The sequence below is a fragment of the Lissotriton helveticus genome, chromosome 6, assembly GCF_964261635.1.
Source record: "Lissotriton helveticus chromosome 6, aLisHel1.1, whole genome shotgun sequence".
NCBI classification, from domain to species: domain Eukaryota; kingdom Metazoa; phylum Chordata; class Amphibia; order Caudata; family Salamandridae; genus Lissotriton; species Lissotriton helveticus.
The window spans coordinates 44475808-44499893 of record NC_136067.1 but is presented as its reverse complement, the minus strand read 5'-3'; the positions used below and the strand labels follow the sequence as shown (position 1 = coordinate 44499893).

The following is a 24086-nucleotide window of genomic DNA, read 5'->3' as shown; positions in this document are numbered from 1 at the left end:
AGTTTTAGGGAAAGAACATAGGCCCTGGGTACCTGATTAGCAGCTGCCCAGGGCGCACTCAGTCATAGAACATCAGCAATTCAGCAAAAAGTGGGAGCAACCATGCAGAAAGAGGATACTTTCTCACACATGGCCCTGCAGTCGAAACACCACTTCTGGTCGTGATCACGCTCCAGATACCACAAGCACACATGGTGTGGATCCGTCACAAACATCATCCGAAACTCAAAAAAGACGTTGACAAAAATCGCAAAAAGCTAGCCAAAAAACGGCTACGGGGTAGCTCTCTCCTGATCTGCGCTAGGCTGGCGAGGAAAAAGAAAGAACTGACATCAAAGTCCAGGGGCGGCGTCTAAGTTGGCACCGCAAAGTCATCCCTGTAACAACGACGCCAACGACGGATGCAGAGTCGATCGACGCCACCTACCGACGTGCAGGGGTATTGCTGAAGAAAAAAATCTCTGCATCCAGACTTACGCATGGGGAAATTTTTAGGTAAGAAATCTACAATTAACATATATCTCTACCAGATACATTGCTACCGAAGGAAATTACCTTGTCCTTTACAACAATGCACTAATGCATGCTGAGTGATAATGCAAATCCGAACTGTATTAATGAGTGATCCTGCAAAGTACACTCTGAACTGTGACTGGTAGAGGACTAATCATTCATCTTCCTAGTCGTCCATCCGTCCCACGTATGCACCCACTTGTTCATACATTTGTGTTCTCACTCATTCATCTATCAGTGCGCTCACTCACCCATTCTTCCTTCGAGCAAATCAGTCATTGACACACACCCATTTATCTATCCATACTGTTACTCATTCACCCACCCACCTGCTCATTTACCAATTGATCCACGGGTTGAGACTCATTACTGTCCCAGATAATAATCAGCCTCATTCACGGTTGAGGTTGATTAAAGCTCAAAGTCCAGCAGGTCGGTGTGCGTGGATTCCAACGGCCCCTTAAGCATTGGTGCATCACTGTGTTACCTATATCTGAAAGAAACAGGTTAGTATTAGATTCCTTACCTTAGAATATCCCCAGGCGTCAGTCTGGATCCGGAAACTTTTGCGTAGCAGTACCCCTGCGCGTCGGTAGGCGTCGTCTGCAGGCGTCCCCTGCGGCTCCTCGTCCGTCGTCGGCGTCGTGCGCCGTGATGACGTCGCTGGAGTATATAGACGCCGCCTCCGCGCGCTGACGTCAGTTCTTCTTTTTTCCGCGCCAGTTAGCGCAGATCCGAAGAGCAGTACTCCGGTCTTTTGACCAAAGTTTTTGAATTTCTATCTAACTCTTAAGGTGCCGGTAGGATGCCCGGATTTAAGAATTGTGACGGGTGTGACCGCACAATGTCGGTCACGGACCACCACCGACTCTGCCTCCGGTGCCTGGGCGCGGACCACGACGTGGACTCCTGCGTCGACTGCCGGGCCTTGACGAGTAAGGCTAGACGGGAGCGGTCCCGCAAGCTACTCGAGCTCCGGGTGTCGGACCCGCGTCGAGAGCGGTCCCGGTCCGGCCGGAGGTCGAGGGAGCGGTCGAGGGAACGGTCGCGGAGCCACCACGAGCGTTCCGGAAGCCGTCACCATTCCTCTGGTTCCTCAGGTAAGAGGCACAAGAAGTCGGGGTGAAGAGGACCCTCTGTCAGGCGAGTGTCAGTACGACGTGGACTGGACAGGTGACTTGGGTGACGCCAGTGGTCTGGACGACTCTCCTAACCCTGGCTTTGTCTCGCCTCCTACTGTGGCTTCGGAGGCTGGGGCTGCTTATTCAGTGGTGTTGATGAGGGCTGCCAAGGCTTTACACCTTGAGCTCCCCGTCGCGGTCGTGAGGCCTAACATCCTCACTGAGGTCTTCAAACCGCAGTCATGCCCACAGGAGCCACTGCTGCCGTTCAATGAAGCCTTGACAGATGTTCTTTTGGGCACGTGGTCCAGGCCCGCTTCAGGTTTGCCTGTTGATAGGAACGTGGCCAGACGCCACCGTCCGTGTCCGGACGACCCCAAGTTCCTGTCCACCCATCTCACCCCTGAGAGTCTGGTGATCCAGGCCTCTACTTCCCAGACCGCATTTCCGTCGGCCCCGCCCGACCGGGAATCAAAGAGGTACGACCAGTATGGGAAGAAGGTCTTCTCGTCCCTGAGTTTGGAACTGCGGTCTTGCAACACCGCGTGCCTCTTGGGCCGCTACACCCACTCTCTGTGGGATACGGTCGCGGAGTGTCTGCCAGAATGCCCACAGGAGGTACGGGCGAAGCTCGGCAAGACTATGATTGAAGGCCGAGACGCAGCACGATATTCCATCAGGTGTGGTCTTGATACGACCGACTCGCTGGGCAGAGCGATGTCCACGACGGTGGCGATTCGTCGCCACGCCTGGCTGAGATCCGCCAACTTTTCGGCGGATGTCCAAAATACTTTGATGGACATGCCGTTCGATGGCAGTCGCTTGTTTGGCGACAAAGCGGACCACGCGCTGGAGCGCTTCAAAGACTCCAGGGTCACAGCCAAGTCCTTGGGTCTCTCGACCCAGCGCCAGCAAACGGGTTCCTTTCGCTCCTTTCGTGGCCACGGAAGGGGCGGTCCCACACGTGCTGCCAGCCACGCACCGCAGAATACTTCTCAACGCGGTGGCGGCCGTGGATTCCGCCGTGGAGGCGGTCGGGGACAACGGCGAGGTCAGGCCACACCTCCCCCCGCAGCATCGGCCTCCAAATCCTCCTAGTCCGAGCTTTCAGGCCCATGTGACGCCAGTGGGTGGCAGGGTTCGCCATCACCACTCCCGCTGGCGCACCATCACATCAGACAGGTGGGTGCTGCAGCTCGTCCGAAGGGGCTACTCCCTCCCCTTCGAGAGCACTCCTCCAGCCATGCCACCGCAGAACCACCGTGTGTCGGGGGACCACTTGACACTTCTGCAGGAGGAAGTTACGGCCCTCTTGGCCAAGGGGGCCATCGAGCGCGTTCCTGGGCCAGAAGTAGGGTGTGGTTGCTACTCCCACTACTTTCTGGTACCCAAGAAGGACAAGGGGGGCCTGCGTCCTATCTTGGATCTACGGAACGTCAACGGCTTCCTCCGGAAGGAGAAGTTCAAGATGTTGACTTTGGCTCAGGTCTTGGCTGCTCTAGACCCGCCAGACTGGATGGTAGCGTTGGACTTGCAGGATGCGTATTTTCACATCCCCGTCCTGCCGGCCCACCGGCGTTACCTGCGGTTCACGGTAGGCCACGAGCACTTTCAGTTTATCGTGCTCCCATTCGGCCTTACCAGCGCCCCACGGGTGTTCACGAAAGTGATGGCGGTGGTCGCAGCTCATCTGCGCCGGTTAGGGGTTTCAGTCTTCCCCTACCTCGACGACTGGTTGTTGAAGGCGGGCTCGCCCCAGACAGTCGTCCACCACCTTCAGATGACGGCAGACCTCCTGCACGAGCTGGGGTTTTCCATCAATGTGCCGAAATCACACCTGTGTCCCTCTCAAAAGCTCCTTTTCATCGGAGCGGTTCTCGACTCGGCGCAGTTTCGGGTTTATCCTCCGGAACGGCGGGTCCGGGATATACAGGCTTTGATTCCCATCTTTCAGCCGTTATCCCGGGTTTTGGTCAGGTGGACGCTGCGGCTGCTGGGGCTGATGGCTTCCTGCATCCTTCTGGTCCATCACGCCCGGTGGCGGATGCGGGCTCTGCAGTGGGACCTGAAGTTTCAGTGGGCCCAGCATCAAGGCAACCTATCCGACCATGTCCTGATCTCGGAGGGCACTGCGAGACAGTTGCAGTGGTGGCTTACGGACCGCGATTGGGTCAGAGGCAGATCCCTCTCCCTTCCCCAACCGGAGCACGTAGTTGTGACGGACGCGTCCCTCCAGGGCTGGGGAGGCCACTTGGGAGAGGCGGAGATCAGAGGCATCTGGTCTCCGGCGGAGTCCCGGCTCCACATCAACATGTTGGAGCTGCGGGCGATTCGCCTAGCACTGAAGGCATTCCTCCCCTTTGTCAACGGGAGTGTAGTGCAGGTGTTCACGGACAACACCACCGCCATGTGGTACTGCAACAAGCAGGGCGGAGTGGGGTCGTGGACCCTTTGCCAGGAGGCTCTGCGTCTCAGGCAATGGCTGGAACGTCAGGGCGTGACTCTGACGGTTCAACACCTGGCAGGTTCTCTGAACGCCAGGGCGGACGAACTCAGCCGTCGGTGCTCGGTGGATCACGAATGGCGTCTGAACTCGGACGTGGCGAACGGCCTCTTTCTGCAATGGGGAGAGCCTTGGTTAGATCTATTCGCCACAGAAGAGAACGCGCAATGTCATCAGTTCTGCGCGTTGGAGTTTCCAAGACGGCACTCGCACGGCGACGCCTTTCGGCGCGAGTGGAGCTGCGGTCTGTTGTACGCCTTTCCGCCTATACCACTTCTGCCCAGAGTGCTGAAGAAGATCAGGCGCGACCGGGCCCAAGTTATCCTTGTGGCTCCGGACTGGGCTCGAAGGTACTGGTATCCCGAGCTACTCAGCATGTCAGTCGGTCCCTCGATCCGCCTGCCCCTTCGGGAGGACCTTCTGTCGCAGCAGCAGGGGACGGTCCTCCACCCGAACCTGTCCAGTCTCCACTTCCATGCGTGGAGATTGAGCGGCGACAGTTGAGGCCATTTGACTTGCCTCCTGAAGTCTGTGATGTGATTCTGGCAGCCAGGCGTCGCTCCACAAAGTCGGTATACGCCTGCCGGTGGAACAGATTTGTGGCATGGTGCACAGCAAAGGCTGTGGACCCTCTCTCTGCCCCTCTTTCCGAGGTTCTCCTCTTTCTTCTCTCTCTTGCCCAGCAGGGCTCTGCTCTGGGCACTATCAAGGGCTACCTTTCTGCCCTTTCGGCCTTTCTAAGGCTGCCTGATCAACCTTCTTTGTTCAAGTCCCCTATTGTAACTAGATTCTTGAAGGGCATCACGCACATGTCTCCACCTGTTCCGTTCGTGATGCCTCAGTGGGACTTGAACCTGGTTCTGACCTTCTTGATGTGCGCTCCCTTTGAGCCACTTCATTCCTGTCCTCTCCGTCGCCTGACTTTAAAGACGGCCTTCCTGGTTGCCATCACCTCTGCCAGGAGAGTGAGTGAGCTCCAGGCTCTTTCTGTCAAACCTCCTTTCCTGTCCATTCATCCAGACAAGGTGGTTCTAAGAACTAGACCTTCTTTCCTGCCCAAAGTAGTCTCTGCTTTTCACATCGGGCAGTCCATCACCCTCCCCTCCTTCTTCCCGCCTCCGCATCCTTCAAAGGATGAAGAGCGGCTCCATCGTTTGGACCCAAAACGTGCGCTTTCATTTTATATGGATCGCACACGCCAGTTCCGGGTGGATGACCAACTGTTTGTTGGCTACGTGGGTGCGAAGAAGGGACGGGCGGTACATAAACGGACCATCTCTCGGTGGGTCGTTCTGTGCATCAAAGCGTGCTACTCTTTGGCTCGGAAGGAGCCTCCTGTTGGGCTGAGAGCCCATTCCACTCGGGCCACGGCGGCTACTACTGCCCTGGGCCGGGGAGTCCCTTTGCAGGACATTTGCCAGGCGGCTACGTGGGCCTCACTGCACACCTTTGCGAGGCACTACTGCCTGGACAGTCAAGTCCGGAGGGATGGCTTCTTTGGCCGTTCGGTCCTCCAGGACTTTCTGGTGTAGGATTGTATTGGTTCGCGGACCCACCTCCGGGGTTGGTATTGCTGGGGTATCTATTCTAAGGTAAGGAATCTAATACTAACCTGTTTCTTTCAGATGAACAAGTTACTTACCTTCGGTAACGATATATCTGTAAGAAACAGTAGTTAGTATTAGATTCCTTACCGCCCCACTCATCCTCCCCGTTCTGCGAACTGATACCTAGGATTAAGGACATCCCTTTCAGGGCCCTAGTTTCAAATGGCCCCAGTGTTGGTTCTCACATGGCTCTGCGTGTTCTGGCGCGGAAAAGCTGTGTACAAAGAACTGACGTCAGCGCGCGGAGGCGGCGTCTATATACTCCAGCGACGTCATCACGGCGCACGACGCCGACGACGGACGCGGAGCCGCAGGGGACGCCTGCAGACGACGCCTACCGACGCGCAGGGGTACTGCTACGCAAAAGTTTCCGGATCCAGACTGACGCCTGGGGATATTCTAAGGTAAGGAATCTAATACTAACTACTGTTTCTTACAGATATATCGTTACCGAAGGTAAGTAACTTGTTCGTCAGTGCACACGTGGCTATTGTGTTTCTGTATACACCATATAAAAGTCAAGATTATTAGGTTTTTCAATACTTGTTTATTATCTAATAAATTTTAAATGTTTTCATTGTACAAACATGAGTTAAAAGCTATAAAACAACAGGAAATGTAGAGTTGAATTAGACTTTTTTGTTTTCCTTTAATTGAAGGTTTTATTCTTCTATTCTAATATAATAAAGAGAGAGCCCAAACCTTTGAGGCGGGTAATCTCAGGAACCACAGCACCAATCACAACACCCAATATAGCGTTGGAAAGGGCAGTTGCAGCAGAAGGACATAGGCTATGCAGATGCCCACCATATACATTTAAAAGGTAAAAGAACCGTGCCAGCAAAGTAGTCCCTTGTGGGCATGTCTGCATTGTGCTGTGGGCGTGTGCTGGGGGCGTAACGAACGCTGGGGGCGTGTGGTACCTTCCGCCCTTCATGCCATGTCTCATATCATGTGCTAATCCCACCCTGCTCCATTTAAATACCCCTGCACCCCATAATCATAACCCACCCTTACTCCTTAAAATACCCCAACACCCTTAAACACTAACCGATCTTAACCCTATAAATATACCCTGTACCCCAAAACCCAAACCTATCCCTAAACCCTAAAAATACCCCTGTACCCCAAAACCCAAACCTAGCCCTGAACCCTATAAATACCCCTGTACCTCAAAACCCAAACCTACCCCTGAACCCTAAAAATACCCCTGTACCCCAAAACCCAAACCTAGCCCTGAACCCTAAAAATACCACTGTCCCCAAAACCACCCCTGAACCCTAAAATACTCCTGTACCCCAAAACCCAAACCTAGCCCTGAACCCTTAAAATACCCCTGTAGCCCAAAACCCAAACCTACCCCTGAACCCTAAAAATACCCCTGTACCCCAAAACCCAAACCTAGCCCTGAACCCTAAAAATAACCCTGTACCCCAAAAGCCAAACCTACCCCTGAACCCTATAATACCCCTGTACCCCAAAACCCAAACCTAGCCCTGAACCCTAAAAATACCCCTGTACCCCAAAACCCAAACCTAGCCCTGAACCCTTAAAATACCCCTGTACCCCAAAACCCAAACCTACCCCTGAACCCTAAAAATACCCCTATACCCCAAAACCCAAACCTAGCCCTGAACCCTAAAAATACCCCTGTACCCCAAAACTCATACCTATCCCTAAACCCTAAAAGTACCCATGTCCCCCATAACCCAAAATTATATCTGAACCCTTAAAATACCCAAACCCCCCAAAACATATACCTCAGTACCCCAAAACATATACCCCTATACCCATACTTACCTTATCCAAACATTTTTAAAAAAACATGCTTTTACCATTCATGCATTTACAACAAATTTCGTTGTAAATGTATGCGTGGTAAAAGCATATAAAATGTAATGCCATGCATTATAATGGCATTGCGGAGTCATGGTACTTTCGTAATGAAAGTATGCGGAGTGATGGTATGCGGAAAGAAAGTTGCGGAATAATGGGTGTTTACCCTCCCCCGGTAAGTACATTGGTGGCACGGCGGCCCACATCTCCAGCAACATACTCATATTTTTTCACCAACCTTTTGAAAAATGCACAGGTCTCTCTCATTGATGGCCAGCACCGATATACACTTTTAGACACACCTCCCACCACAAGTTCTAGAATTTCGAACTTTAGAGCTGGGGAGCTACGTTCGAATCTCGGCATCAGCTCAATATCCTGTGATTCCAGGCAAATTGCTTTGTCTCCCCGTGCCTACCACAAATGAATGTGTTCTTCTGTAATGTAAATTGTGCTCATGCCATGTTGTCGAGTTCGCGCTATATAATATTGCAAGGAAAAATAAAGTAGGGAAACTCGAGTTCACACACTACTCAACGCGCACTCTTAAGTGCATCAGCAGTGCACTGTGAATCGGAGCGTTTCACAGGCCTGTCACAGATAAGAAATGCTATCAAAACGAAATCCTACAAAACAATATACTACTGGCCGGCAGCAATTCATACCCGGAAAACGTCGGGACGGGCTGCTAGTCTGTTTATAAAAGTTTCCGCGTAGAATTAGAATGAAAGCACTGATCAGTGAAGATGTTGCTCCCAAGACTCCGTCTGTATCTCCATGTGCTGATGCGTTCGCTTCTTAGAGATTCCCATCTATGTGTATAATTGTTCACCTTTACTAGTTAAAAATAAATTTCAAAAATCTAAAAAGAAAAATGCTGATAAGGTAACTTTTTCTTACACATGCATAAACTGTGACTTGTCTGAATTCCTTTGAGCATTTATAGCTGACTCTGAAATGTTATAATTTCACTGCATCTCCGTATTAAGTTGCTGCATTAGAGTCGTTTTCTAAAAAGTAGATGTGTGTTTCAGCTACCAGAGCAATACTGCTGCTGAAGTTCTCGACACTATTACTAATATTCAACCGAAGGCCGGTGGAGGCGGAGGAGGAGAAACTCGTGAAGCTGTTGTGTACCGAATAGCGCAAGATATGCAGGACAAATTACCTTCAAATTACATACCGTACGAGGTACGATTTTGTTATTAAATATGGGAACGTGACGAGATTGATACTTAATGACCAGTAACTATGCTGTGTATGCAACTCTTCACACCAGCCGAGAAGCCACGCGTCCTGGGGACCTGGACAGTGCAGGAGTTTACTTGTAATCTTCAAAGCTCTGATTCTCCTTTACTAACCCTGGTACGTAGGGGCTTATTATTGAGAGCACTGCGTTACGTTTGCACCATGTAAAGTGGTACATGCATGATGCATGGCTCTCGTAAAGATGGATGAAGACATGCAAAGCCACTCCAAGTGGTTTTGAGTGATCTCATAAAACATGAGTAAACCAAAGCAACGAAAATCGCTGCATCGCCATACTGTTTGTCAAGGAGGCGTTCCATGGGCTATGCTGTGGGTTTTCCCACGCAGCACCCATGGAATTTGATGCTGCCCCAGATTTACAAAGTGACGTAAACCTGGAGAAGCGCCAAATCTGTACGCCTCCCGAGGTGAGGTGTAACGAGGAGAAATATGTCAATTTCTCCTTGTTTTTTCCTATTTTCATGTGTGCTGCATTCTGCAAATCCTGCCTGCAATGCAGATACCAAGGCACCATGGTGCATGGGTGCCTGCATTGGCTAGGCTGCCAAAATTGGCGCCAACGCAGGTAGGAAGACTAGGAATGCACTGTATTGCTTAAATACAGTGGATTTCTGCATGTTCACTTTGACATAGGGCAGTTCAGCAAGGTGCCTTTCTGCACTCCCCTACTCCAAAATGCCATAAATGAGACCCTTAGTTCATCAAGGAAGGGCTACATCTTCAAGACCTACACCCCCGCTTCTTTTCCCCTCCAGCTTTAAAAATTATTTTGATGGCCATGGTACTGTCCCGTATAGACTACGGCAACATAGTCTATAACGGAGCCCCTGCATACATGATCCATCGTCTACAACTTGTGCAGAATCAGGCGGCCCGTCTGATCCATGGCCTTCCCAGATATCATCGGGTTACCCCTTTACTCAAGACCTTGCATTGGCTCCCTATAAGGGAGCGCGCCCTGTTTAAACTCGGCTGCCTTACCTACCAAGCCAGAGCGGGCACCGCTCCCAAGTTTATTTGTTCCCTCATTAAACCATACTGTCCAGGCAGAGAACTCCGCTCGGCCCATTTAGCCCTCCTTACCATTCCTCGCTTTAAAAAGCAGAGGGCGGGCGGAGTGAGATTCGCTGTCCTGGCTCCAACATTTTGGAACTCCCTCCCGATTGCTCTGCGTACCTCACTTTCCTACCCCCTTTTTCGGAAAAATCTTAAAACCTTTTTGTTTACCCAAGCCTACCCCTAAAACTCCTTACTGCCGCCTCCACTGATCATCACTAGCGCCATGAAACCGTTGGGTATGCGAGCGCTGTACAAATGTTTTTAAATTCAAATTCAAAACTATTACCTAAATAAATTGTCTCTTCCTGTGGCCTTTCCTACCACAGCCCTACATCAAACTGCGTCTGCTTCATGTGACCTCTTGAAGATGACGTGACCTTCCAATCTTGATGTACTTGTATCCAAATCCTCTAATGGATTTCAGACAAAAAAACTCTGAACTGTAGTGTGAGAACATACATACAGAGATAGGAACAGGAGGATTGGAGTAATAAAGCTTACCTGTAAACGACCCAGAGTAAACCCAAGCTTTGGTCAGCTACACATATCTTTTATAAAAAGCAATCTGTGTGTCGTGCTAGCCATCTTCGAAGGCTCAGCCTCTCACAGTAGAATCACACCTAAGGTTACACTCATCCTGCAGTACCTCTGGCAGCCAAGCTGTCTATTTGCAGGCTCTGGAATCTGCCAATAGATCTGTGTTTAATCTTCCTCATACCTGGCAAGCTCAGAAGTATGACTCTTTATCTGTGCTTCTGGGTACTAGGTTGGAAAACTAATCATCATCCTCTGAGGTATATGTTCTCTTTATTAACCAACTGTTTCAACTGTTTTGTGGCTCAGCTCTATAGCAGGCAAGCCATGACGGCTTTTATTATTGTATAGAAACAAAGCACTTGCTAAAACAAATGAACTTGTGTATTTATTGGTATTATTTTTTAAGAAGCACATTTTTTTAAGTTCAATATCACAAGGCATCATCCTCCAATAAGAAAGTAGCATGATCACATTTGTGTCAGAATAAATCATTACACAATCACAGTCATAAGCATCAACATCTTCATCCCAGCTGCAATCATTGGGATGCCCACCATCCACCCCATATCTTGTTTTTGAGGGCAGCCTCTTGCCTCATATATTGGTTTTTCCTACTCTGCACACCAGTCAACTCCCTTTCTCCAGATCGAAAGAGAGGGAGGCTCTAGGTGTTTTATGATCACAATTGTGAGCAGCTAAGGGCAGCTAGCTTAATGTGTTTTTTATTTTTGTCAGCCAACATAATTAATACTATGTATCTGTATTAAGTAATACAGATACATAGGTTTTCACAAAATGACTGAGAAAAATGAAACATACAAAGCGAGCTTTCTAACATTAACTCCACACAATTGTCATGATGTATAGTATTAAATACACAAGCTGACCTGCTTCTTCACCTTTCCAGATTTCTGTAGAAAATATGTTACTTGGTATGAATGGAAATTGATGTATCCGACTGCTCGGAGTACCTCAATACAGATATAAATTGACAGCCTGTACTCGTACTCCGATAGACAGCTTTAGCTGCCTGTTGGTCAGACCTGTTGTTTCCAATAGACAGAGTGGTCTGGATGGCTTTATTGTCTATCTCAGCTGTCTCTTTTTCACTCAATGATTTTCTTCCTGTTTCTTGTGCTTGTCCCACGCTCACCCAGGAGAATTTTTGTTCCACAATGTTCTGATTTGTTGCTTACATTCGAAGAAGTCTTGCCCACGGATTGTGTTTGTAAATTGTGATAAACAGTGCACTTTGAAACTAATTTGAACAATATTGTTTGAATAAATGTTGCTTAAAGATCACTTGCAAAGTAATTGGAGGTCTTCCCTAAGAAATGTGTGCATTCGTTAATGTTGTATTTTAAGTACATTTGATTGGTAACAAAATGCTTGAATGCAAGATACATCTGAAAGAGACTATTAGTTATAGATTCTTTACCTTAGAATTACCCCTAGGCGTCAGACCGGATCCGGAGAAATCTTTTCGTAGCAGTGCCCCTGCGCGTCGCTAGGTGGCGTCGGTCGATGCATGCACCACCGCACCCAACAGCTGCCTCGCCGCTGCTGGAGCAAAGTTACCGAAGACCAGCTGACCTCCACCCTCACCCAGAACCCACCCACCGACACAGACGCCGCCGCCCAAAACTTCAGACAGTGGATCAACGACTGCGCCAACACCCTCGCCCCGATCAAGAACCCCTCCATCAACCACTTCAGCAAGAAAGCCGCCTGGTTCACCGAAGAACTCCAGATCTCCAAACGAACATGCCGGAAGCTGGAGAAGAAATGGCTCCACGACCGCGCACCAGACAGCCACGCAGCCCACTAGGACGCCATCCTCAGACATCACCACCTCATCAGAACAGCCAAGAGATCATCCTTCAAAGCCCGACTGGATAACAACGCACACGACAGCAAAGAACTTTTCAACATAGTGAAGGAACTCTCCAACCCCAGCGCCAACATCAACGACATCCCGCCCTCGCAGGAGCTGTCCGACTCACTGGCCACCTTCTTCCATCGCAAGATCGCCGACATCCACGACAGCTTCAACTACTTATCCGCCCCGACCGCAACAGACCACACCCCGAACGTCACCTGCACCAACCAGCTGACCTCCTGGTCCCACGTCAACGATGAAGAAACACACAAGGTCATGAACTCCATCCACTCAGGATCTCCATCAGACCCCTGCCCACACCACGTTTTCAACAAAGCTGACGCAACCATCGCACCCCATCTGCGAAAGATCATCAACGTCTCCTTCGACACAGCGACATTCCCGGAAAGCTGGAAGCACGCCGAAATCAACACCCTCCTCAAGAAACCAAGGTGAACCCCAAAGACCTCAAGAACTTCTGGCCCATCTCCCTGCTCCCCTTCCCGGCGAAGGTCATTGAGAAAATCGCCAATATGCAGCTGACCCGCCACCTCAGCACAACCGCATCCTAGACCCATCCCAGTCCGGATTCAGACGCAACCACAGCACTGAGACTGCCCTTATCGCCGCCACTGACGACATCAGGCGCCAGCTAGACAACAGCAAAACCTCAGCCCTCATCCTCCTGGACCTATCAGCCGCTTTCGACACGGTCTGCCACCGCAGACTAAGAACACGCCTCCAAGAAGCCGGAATCCAGAAGAAGGCCCAGGACTGGACCACGTCCTTCCTCTCCGGCAAAACCCAGAGAGTCCGCCTCCCACCCTTCCGATCTGAAGCCACAACATCATCTGCGGCGTACCCCAAGGCTCATCCCTCAGCCCAACCCTGTTCAATGTCTACATGGCCTCCCTCGCACAAGTAGCCCGCCAGCACAACCTGAACATCATCTCCTACGCCGAAGACACCTAGCTCATCCTCTCCCTCACCAAGGACCCACACACCGCCAAAACCAACCTCCACGAGGGAATGAAGGCCGTCGCCGAGTGGATGAGGAACAGCCATCTGAAACTGAACTCGGAAAAGATGGAGGTCCTCATCCTAGGTTCCACCCCCTTTGCTTGGGACAACTCCTGGTGGCCAACCACACTGGGCGCAGCTCCAACACCCACGAACCACGCACGCGACATAGGATTCATCCTCGACTCCTCCCTCTCCATGTCAAAGCAGGTCAACACCATCTCCTTGTCCTGCTACAACACCCTCCGCATGCTTCGCAGGATCTACAAGTGGATCCCGACTGAAACAAGAAGAACAGTGACCCAAGCACTCGTCAGCAGCAGGCTAGACTACGGCAACCCACTATAAGCAGGAATCCCGGCCTGCGGGAAGCTAGAAGGCTCGGAGAAATTCGCATAGACAATTCCACAGTGATGTTCTTCCCGGATTACACTGTCCAGGTGCAGCGTCAAAGGCATTCCTTCCTAGAGGTAAAGCGACGGCTCCGCACAGAAGGACTCAAATATTCCCTCCTCTTCCCTGCAAAATTGAGGGTGGTGGCGCGAGATAAAACCTATTTCTTTACTAACCCCGAAGAAGTAGTCACCTGGATTGATGAAGGCACTGGCACAGAACCCAGACAACCACAGGGCCTCGTGGCGAGACCAAGGACACGCGGACCAAGACGCCGCCGTAGGAACAGAGAACGTCAGACTCGTCGCCCGGAGGAACCGGCACATCACTCCCCGCCGGCGGACCAGATGATCCAGGAACAGCGCGACGCACTCCGCAAGGTCTCCGAACTTAGCAGCTCCCTGACATCGGATGCCATGCTGAGCACCAGCCCAAGAATGATTGCGAGCGATGATGAGGCCATCTATGGTATACCAGACTCTCAGCTCTCTGTGGACCTGCCAGATATCACGCCGCAGACGGCTGACCTGCTTAACTGACAACGCACGGAGTGCCCTGGCAGGGCTTGCCAAAATGAAGGTAACGGGAGTGGGAGCTGGATGGGTGCTGCTACACTGTTGGAGCTCGGTGACACCGGGGGTGCCTTGCCTGCCCCTGGGGCAGACGGTGGGGATCGGACACAGTGAGTATTGTCCCAGTCACCTGCACTCTGACACAGTACTGTAAAGGGGAGGCCTCCTTGCACCTCCCCTACCCACCGGCCTATGCTCACAGGTGACTGATCGTTTTTTGTAGCCTGAGGGCGTGCGGTACGCTTTCCTTTATTCCGAAATGACTAACCAGGTCAGGACTCCGGCACCACAGGCTACTTCATACTTTGCTCAATAGACTCTGGCCATGTAATGCCTACACCGCATGGCCCAGGGAAGGATAACGCCTTCCCTCCTCATCCAGGTTGTTGTACTGCTGAGACTGTGCCTAGCACGTAGCGCCCCCTAGATTTGAAAAGTTGTTCCTCTCAATCGAGAGTGTGGACGGTGGCATGTTCCGCTACTGCCCTTTTGGCATTCACACATGGTTCATCCCCCTTTGGATAGTTATGTCCTTTACCCATTGCTCCCCTTTTGTGAACTCCTGGGTTATGAGAACTGTGTCAGTGGAGATGGCTGTGGCTATGATCGGTGGGTGGGCGTGGCGGACTCAGGTTCAACCACTGTATTGCGGGTGGGGGAGAGGCTGTCTGAATTGACATCATGGCTACGATAAAAATCTGCACTTGGAACATTAGAGGCATGCACACACCTTCACGCCGCTATCAAATATTCTCATACCTCAAACGACACCATGTCCAGATCGCGCTTTTACAAGAGACACATTTGAACAAGGCGGAAGCAATGGCGCTGCGCCGACGATGGCGAGGGCAATTGTATGCCACGGAGCACTCCTCATATGCACGTGGGGCGCTACTGTGGGTGAGGCCGGGCACTCCCTTCGCGATGACACAATCTCACGCCGACCCGGAGGGCAGGTATGTGCTTGTACACCGCCGTCTGGATGGGCAACCTGTAGTTTTGGCATCCATCTACTCTCCCAATACAGATCAGGGGGGCTTTCTTGCGCACCTCTCAGAAAAATTGGCACCCTGGCATGGAGTCCCCTGGATTCTCGGGGGCGATTACAATGGCATACTGGACACAACGTTAGATCGTTCCGCTCCACCCCGAACTAATGCCCCGTCTTGCAGCACAATGAGGGCACTTACTCAATGGGCAGCACATTGGGACTTACAAGACGCCTGGCGCACCCGCAACCCCAACACCAGGATATACTCTTACTATTCGGGTGCACACGCTTTACATGTACGCTTGGACAGGTATATGGTATTAGCAGAACTGTTACCCCTCATCACAGACACACAATACCTAGGCCGAACGCACTCGGATCACAACCCACACACGCTGGACATTGCATGGGAGCGCCCGCACCCTCCCGTTCCCACTTGGCGCTTACAGCCTGCCCTCCTGCTAGATGCCCCCTTCCGAGCTTCCCTACAAGCTTGCGTAGCGCAATATTTTGCAGACAATTCTGGCACGGCGTCCTCCCCACAGATAGAATGGGACGCCTTCAAGGTTGTGATTAGGGGACACTGCCTAGGCACACAGGGACATATGCAGAAAAAGCTGGAGGTAGACCTGCGCCAGGTGGAGGCTGATTTACTCCGCCAGGAACAGGAAGCGGTGGCAGGAACTGATGGGCCTCTATTAGAACCTTGCGAGGAACATGCGAACCTGTTGGAGCGGCTATGCCATCTTAATTATGCGGCCCACTCAGCGCGCGTACATCACCATAGCGACAAACCCGGGAAATTATTGGCTTGGCTTGTCAGACAGGAGGACCGCACTGCACCAGTGTCTGTCATTCACACGGCTGAGGGAGGGGTGGTGTACACTCAGAGCAAAATACACCAAGCTTTTGTACAACACTACCGGGCCCTATATCGATCGCAGCTGAGAGCGCCAACTGAGACCCTCACAGAGTACCTCACAGATTTACAGCTGCCATCCCTTACAACTGCGCAGCAGGGAGACCTGGAGGCGCCGATAGAGCCAGAGGAAATGCGCGAAGCTATTTTTGCTCTTTCCAATGGCAAATCACCTGGCCCAGACGGGCTGCCTGCCGAATTTTTTAAAGCCTGCTCAGAAACCATTATCCCAGAGTTACTTAAAGAATACGCCTCCGCGATAGAGGACTCGACGCTACCTGACACACTCAACGAAGCCACTCTTGTCTCGCTCCTGAAACCTGGCAGAGATGACACGTACATGGGCTCATATAGACCTCTCGCCCTGTTAAACACCGATTACAAAATATTCACTTCTATTTTAGCCCGGCGCTTAGCCGCCGTGGTCTCGACCCTTGTACATCATGACCAGAACGGTTTTTTACCCGCAAGGAGCACTTCTCACAACATCCGCCGCCTCTTCCGGAAACAGGAAACGGCTACGCGGCGCTGGCCGAGGTCGGGGTGCCTGGTGCTGGACCTCTAAAAAGCCTTTGATTCTGTGGAGTGGCCCTACCTCAAGGCAGTGCTCGAAAAATTCAGCCTGGGGGACGCATATGTTGATATGGTCGGACTGCTCTACCAGAGACCCAGAGTACGAGTGCGAACGGGTGGGTTGCTTTCGGACAAAGTGGCGGTGCGTAGGGGAACTCGACAGGGCTGCCCCCTGTCACCGCTCCTCTTTTCCCTAGCCATAGAGCCTCTTGCGGCGATCCTGAGAACGCAGGGAGCAGGATGGGGGATTCCAATGGCAGATGGTTTGCATGTGGTCTCGCTCTATGCTGACGACCTGCTTCTGTTTGTGCGCGACCTCGCTTGCGTGCCATGTTTATTGTCGGAAATATTCCAGACATTTGAGGTAATGTCGGGTTTTCGGGTTAACTGGGCTAAGTCCGGAGTGTACTCATTTAGCTCTGACACACAGGAATGCGAAGTTCGCCTTGGTGGTGTTGAGCTCGCTTGGTATTCTACCACATTCAAATACCTCGGGATGCACATTTATAGAGACCCGTCCGCCATACTGGAAGGCAACCTGATGCGGGAAATCTCATCATTGCATGCACAAATGACCTTCTGGAAGACACTGCCCCTAAATGTGCCCAGCAGGATAGCGCTGTCCAAAATGATAGTGTTGCCGAGACTGTTATACCACTTCGCCAACATTCCGCTGTATGTCCCTGCCCAAGTGTTCCGCGACCTAGCGGGCATGCTTCCGAACCTGATATGGAACGCTGGGCGACCGCGAGTTGCTTTAGCGAAGCTCTACTCACCTACTGAGGCTGGAGGGCTGGCGGTCCCCAACTTAGAATTATACTATCTTGAAGCACAGCTGCAATGGGCGACGCGCTGGCTGAGTGGCGCAAACTTGGATGACACCGCCACCGACGCCACTATCTGGACCCACGCGCAAATCTGCGAACTATTCCACCCTTTGACTAAGGGGCCCTGCCAGTTATCATTACATGTGGCGGTAGCCCGCAAATGTTTTCTCCGCAGCCTGAAACTGACACGTGAAGTCAAACCTTATACTCCCGCACTCCCCCTGCTAGGTACTCCCAGACAGGGTGGAATGGTAACACCACGCATGCTAGAAAATTGGACCACAGCTGGTGTGGAAAACGCGGGTGACCTCTATGTAGACGGAACTATGCTCCCATTTGGAGAACTGGCGGAAAGCACAGGCTTATCGGCCGGACAATTCCTTCTCCATGCATCCATGGCACATGTCTACATGGAGGCCTGGGGTGACATACACGAGGAACTGCCAACGCATCACCTCGTGCAGTACATGCATGTTATGGGTAATGGCTCCCACACCATACATTGGCTGGCACAAGCCCTCCTTGTGCATACGCAGCGATCCACGCAGCCACTATGAGATAAGTGGGCGGCCCCCCGAGGGAGGGAGTGGACGGACAAGGAATGGACAATGGTGTTAGCCAGCCCCGTTAATAACCCACGCAACCCCCGCTTCAAAATAATACAGTTTTACATATTGCATCAGGCATATCTGTCGCCAGATAAGATAAATAGGTATTTCGCGATCACTGACGCCAGCTGTCCCCGATGCAACCTGCCGGGAGCGGACATATTACACATGCTCTGGCGTTGCCCCACTCTTACTACGTACTGGGAAGAGGTGACGTCCCTTCTGACACACAGTGCAGGCGAGGGCCTACCCCACACATGGGAGGCATGCCTTTTGGGGCTCTATAAGAGGACTAAATTGAATAGAGTACCAGCCAGATTCTGGGACCTGGGGCTCATTACCGCCAAACGTATGATTACTAAACACTGGAAGAAGAGGGAACCTCCGCTCACCAAGTACTGGTGCCTTTCCTTTCTTAACTGGGCGAGGGCTGAGAGCAATACACTGCACCGGGAAGAAACAGCAGGTTTAAGGAAATTACCAATCGCACAACTATGGGATGACACCTTAGGTTCCTTCCAACGGGAGGGTGCAACTAGGGGGCTCACCTAGATGTCGTTGCACTAGACGAAAACACGAGCTGGGGTGATATGATGAAACCACAGGACTAAATTGTACTGCCTCCCTGACACCCAAGAGCCCCGGAGGCTGGTGGTGTGGCGCCTCCGGGCTGACAGTGGCTCAAGCCCTCCCGATCCCATTGACGGATACTAGCAGCATACTCCTGTCATGTTGGCTGCGGGCCCCGACGCTCACTCATACGACTATCCACTGATGTATAACCTGAGACGATACTCCTCCTGACACACCCCATCTCCCTAATATCCCCCCTTCTTCTTTTTTGTCTTTTCCTATACATTCTCTCTTTTCTCCTGATCTCACTTAGGAGACAGTCAATGGGACTTGAAACAATTGTTTTATTTCTTTCTTTCCTTTCCCATGATTAATTGCCCTGTAGGGCCTGTTGCCCTTGACTGGGGCCAGTTTGGAAGTTACTATGGCAGTTTCAACCGCCATTATTGTTAGGTTACTGAATATATTGGTCTGGAGGTCTAGACACACCCATTATTCGATGTACCTGACCACACGATACACCTGTCGATACCCCACACTGTCAGCCAGGCATGAGGGGGATGCGCACAAGAGTCACACATCCATGCCGCCTCCTATAAGACACCAACATATAACGCCCCGTGAATTCATTAACCTTCAACTGGAGTGATATTACGTACAATGCAGCTATATTTATGTACTAACTTGCTCTTACTCCATCGCTATAGGGCTTGACCAATGTAGCAATTATCTTGCATGCTATGTACCTACAACACTCACCTGAACTAAGATTTCTCTTATGTCATTGTATTCGAAAATTTACTCGCTATTGTATATTGGCAATGCATATCCATGTACTGGCAAACAGTTTATTTGACCCAATAAAATATATTCAAACAAAAAAAAATAAGCAGGAATCCCGGCCAAACACCTGCAACGACTACAACGCATTCAGAACGCCTCAGCCCGACGGATCCTCAATGTCCCCCGCCACAGCCACATCAGAGACCTGCACTGGCTCCCCATCAACAAGAGGATCACCTTCATGTGGAAAAGTAAATTTTGCCATGTTCTGTGTCCCTACGTGTCATCCATCATATGTTATGTGTGCATGATTAAATATGCATATGTATTCCCTATGTTCGATTAATGACGCAATTACAGTTGTGTCCACCTCTAGTATGTCAGTTTCCAGTTCTCGTGAATACTACGAATATCAGGCCTATGTAAAGTTACGTTGCCACGTTTCTCAGTGTGCACGTTATTACATTGTAAAGTCCCCGTTTCTAGGCCTCAAAAGGGCCCGGACACCAGATTCAGCTCCTGTCTCCTGAAGCCTCGCTGAGGAGCGATACAGCCCCCACCTGTATCCTCGACCCTTCACTTACTTCCTGCCTCGCAGTACCCGGCTCAGCCTGGCTCTGCCTCTGAGTCTGCCAAGAGTATGTTATGATTCCAGTTATCAGTTCAGTCCTCCTTCTCTGCATTCCTAAAGCTACTGAATCGCATCAATAGTTTCCGTCATTGTCTAGCCTTCACGTCTCCACGTTAGAGAAATACTGCATTTAATGGTCATTTAATATTCTTCATCACGCACTACATGTAGAATAATGCATGGTCCAGTCTTAGAATCAAGTTAGCCTTTCCCCTCCTGACTTCTAGTTTATATCAACATGTTCTCTAAACATCAGATACTAGATACTGTTTAGGTACATGTCGCCCTGACTCCCCAGACTTCAGTCTCTGCTCCTAACACAGAGTTCATAGCCCCCAGCTTCTCCTAGTAACACGTCATTGCTAGTTTGCGCGCACCATTAGGTTAGAGGTCCCGGCTCCTCAGGTAGCCCCCTCCATGGTTTCCGCCCCATTCATGACATATTCTGTTACGTTTGCATCACATGTCTATGTATACGCCCTGTTACACCTCTTTTTTACCCTTATCTTTCGCGACTGCTCCGCATCACGCCTATTGCTCCACCCACTGCTACGCCTATTACAATGTAATGCTATGTGCTTGCGCTATGTATATATGCTCATGTACTGTTATTAAAAAGTTGTCCTTCCTAGCCTTTTTGCCCAGATCCTGGCAGCGCTACCAGGGCTTACCATCCTATTCCTGTGCAGGTTGTCCTGTTCCTGTCCTTATCCTGTATTAAACCTGCATAACTCCTACTACCTCGAATCTTGACTCTTATTTATTGAGCTATCTGTTATTCATTTATACATTCAAAAATAGGGTATTATTTATTTATTTACCACATAATGGCGCCCGAATAGGGACATGCCCTTTCCCCACGCGTCGGTGAAGCCACGCCGACCCCCTGACCCTCTGCAGTCGTGACGGAACTCTTCTGCGCACCGGCAGATATTTCTGCTTCAAGTATCCCTCAGGCCCACGGAGGAGACGGAGGAGGCGGTCCAGCATCCAGACGAGACGGTGGAGGAACGCGGCGAGTCCCGACCAGAGCCCAAGCCGAGAGTCCAAGGTCCGAGGTATCCGGAGGCCCACCCGTAACAGAAGTCCGAAGTCCGTCCGTCCGGTGTCGAAGCAGTCCAGTCCAGTCCGAGCCTTCCGTTCTTGCTGCCCGGTGAGTACCATTACTGGAGTAGTATCTAGACAGGGTCAATCTAATTGACTCTGGTCCGTGGGTTGGTGGTACACAGACCCACAAACGAAGTGTCCACTTCGGTGGATGCGGGTCCTGACGTGTCTCTTTATGAGACCGGTAAGTTTCGTACTGTTTCAGCAGTGCACCTAGTTTCTGTTCCAGTCAGTTCTGTTCTCGAGGAAATTCATGTATTCTGTGTTCCGTATTCCAGGTAGTATTCTGTTCAAACTGTTATTTTTAAATGTTCTTCATGTATTTTAATGTCGTGGTATGAATGGGGAATAAGTATTGTGTTCATTGTGTATTGTATTGTGTCTAGATTACAGTCCAGTCATGCCCTTGTTTTCTAAGTTACGTCAGTTAAAAACTAGAAAGGGTCTGCTGGAAGCAGCAGTTCCAGTTCCGCCTAGGGACAGTCCAGGTCATTTTATGTATCAGAAACATGGCATAAGTGCCATACTATATCTAGATTTATGGGTAGAGTATACCAAGAAGTTAGAAGAAAAGTATAGATGGCCCGTATCGGGTACATGGGATGCCGAGTGCATCATGAGAGTAGAAGAGGCATTATGGAAAAAGAAAGCCAGACAGTCACAGAAAGATGCCATCGAGTTATGGCGCAAAGAAGCTCATAAAAGAACCGAAAAAGAAATCAGAAAGTCAGAATTAAGTAGAGAATCCTTAGAACGAGCACAAGAAAAAGAATTAATCGAGATTGGTGAACGAGTTAAAACCGAACAGTCAGACAGACAGAGGCATGCCCTTATTAGGGGTATGTATCCTCTTCTTGCCGAGGGCTTGCCAAAAGCGACCCCAGAGGCATCCAGTAATTTCCCGCCACCATTAGTTCCGACCAAGCTACGTCACAAACAGACCGCAGCTGATATTTTTATTTCGTCCTATTTGGACGACACAGTCCCAGAATATGCAAATCCTGTTCGCGCTCCGCCAGTCCCTGTAAATCAGGCACTTCCCGTTCCTCCAGACACCGGGGCACCCCTTGCAGTACCTGTTACGGCCCCCCCGGTCCAGCCCGCCATACCAGTTCAGCCCGTATTTCAATTTCCTGCCACACTAGTACGAAGAGGATCAGTAGACGACTCTAGTTTAGGGGCCGCAGGAGGAGGTCCTCCTCAAACCCCGCCGCCACACAAGCGTTTAACGACAGCCGAATTACATATGCAAGCGTCACAGCGTACGCCCAGACATCAGACTGTAGCAGAAATAAGAAAATCCCTTGCCGAATGCGGCTATGATCCAGTCCCAGGCGAGGATAATATGGTTTTATATTCATTCCGCGTAAGAAAGGTGGCCGAGTATCTAGTCACCCTACCGAATATGAAAGAAGATCTAGACAGAATATATCGCTTCATCCGTACAGGGGATGATCCAGAAAGCATTGGCGAGGCCATGTCTCAAAGGAAAGCTGAGACCCAGCTCATGATATTAAAGTTTCTGATCAATTGTCTAATAAGAGAACAAGATTACCCGTCTAAAGATCCAGCCGAAATGAAAGTCCTGACAAGGTGGAGTGATAATATAGCCGAGGGTAAGCACAAGACCGTCGGTGCTATGGAGAGTATGTACAAGAAAATTCGTAAAGAAATAATAAGAATACACGAACAACGTAAAGCAGCGCAAGTAAGCGAGAAAGAAAGTAACTCTGATCCGGAAGAGGTTGAGGACGAGAATCCCGACAGAATAGCGTATGTAGGAAAATCTAGATTCCCAGATCGCCATTTACGCCTAGAACACAAGTCTATTTTTCATCATCCAGCACCAGAACAAGGTTCTCTAGAACAAGTGTTTCAAGCTACCGATCACATTCTGAAATCACGAATCGGTTACAGTGAGTTAAGTACCATGCATGAACAAGAACTAGCCCGATCAGCAGTCCGATGGATTACTGATTCTACCACTTTTCCAGACGAAATAGTGGCACAAATGTTTCTGAAAATGCCCCCAGCCGAACAACGACTGGCGGGTATGTATATGATTCAGCACCTCATTACATTGTATGAGGGTCAACATTCTGATCCAGGCCCGTTACACGATGTCCTGAACGAGCTACTCCAGTATAGATGGAAAGGTTTAGGTACCGATTTAATTAGTGTCATTCTAGAACAGCGTCACAAATACAGAACGTTCTTGAACCCGCATTTTGTTCATGTCTCACCCCCAGAAAGTAAACCATTTTACATAGAGAGACAGAATCCGTTACGAGAAGTCCACCCAGTTAGAGGAACGGGTGGCGAACTAGAACGAGTGTTTGTTTACACTCCGATTACAAAGATGGAACTCCTAGAGATGAAGAAATTAATTCCCTGTCATGATAAAGATCCAGCAGGGTTCCATAGAGAATTAAAAGACATGCTCCGTATGGGAGAATACACGTATCCAGATATAATTAAAATGTTAAAGGTTCTGCTGCCCGCAGGGGTGTATGAAAAGCTCAAGGAAAAAGAATGGGAGGTGGGAGAGAAAAAGATCGATTGGGCAGTTCTAGAAGCTGAAGACAAGGCACGAGTACCAGGTACCGGTCTTGGAGCGAAATGTAAAGAATTACCGGAATTATTAATACAAGTTTTACCCAGATTATTGACAACTAGAAAAGAAGACTGGGATGCAATCTCAGCCTGTAAACAGAAACAAGACGAAGATATTAGTGATTTTTATTCCAGATTTGAGAAATGTTTCA

The 24086-nt window shown here is 50.3% G+C and overlaps 1 protein-coding gene across 6 annotated transcripts in view; it reads left to right on the top strand.

Moving 5' to 3' along the window:
- The window catches only part of DNAH8 (dynein axonemal heavy chain 8), a 10041960-nt gene that overhangs the window by 9612327 nt on the left and 405547 nt on the right, over positions 1–24086 (top strand). For all 6 annotated transcript variants that reach the window (XM_078647354.1, XM_078647353.1, XM_078647356.1 and 3 more), the window contains one exon: positions 8615–8771. In XM_078647354.1, the coding sequence (XP_078503480.1) occupies positions 8615–8771 (157 nt within the window). The remainder of the gene's footprint in view (positions 1–8614; positions 8772–24086) is intronic.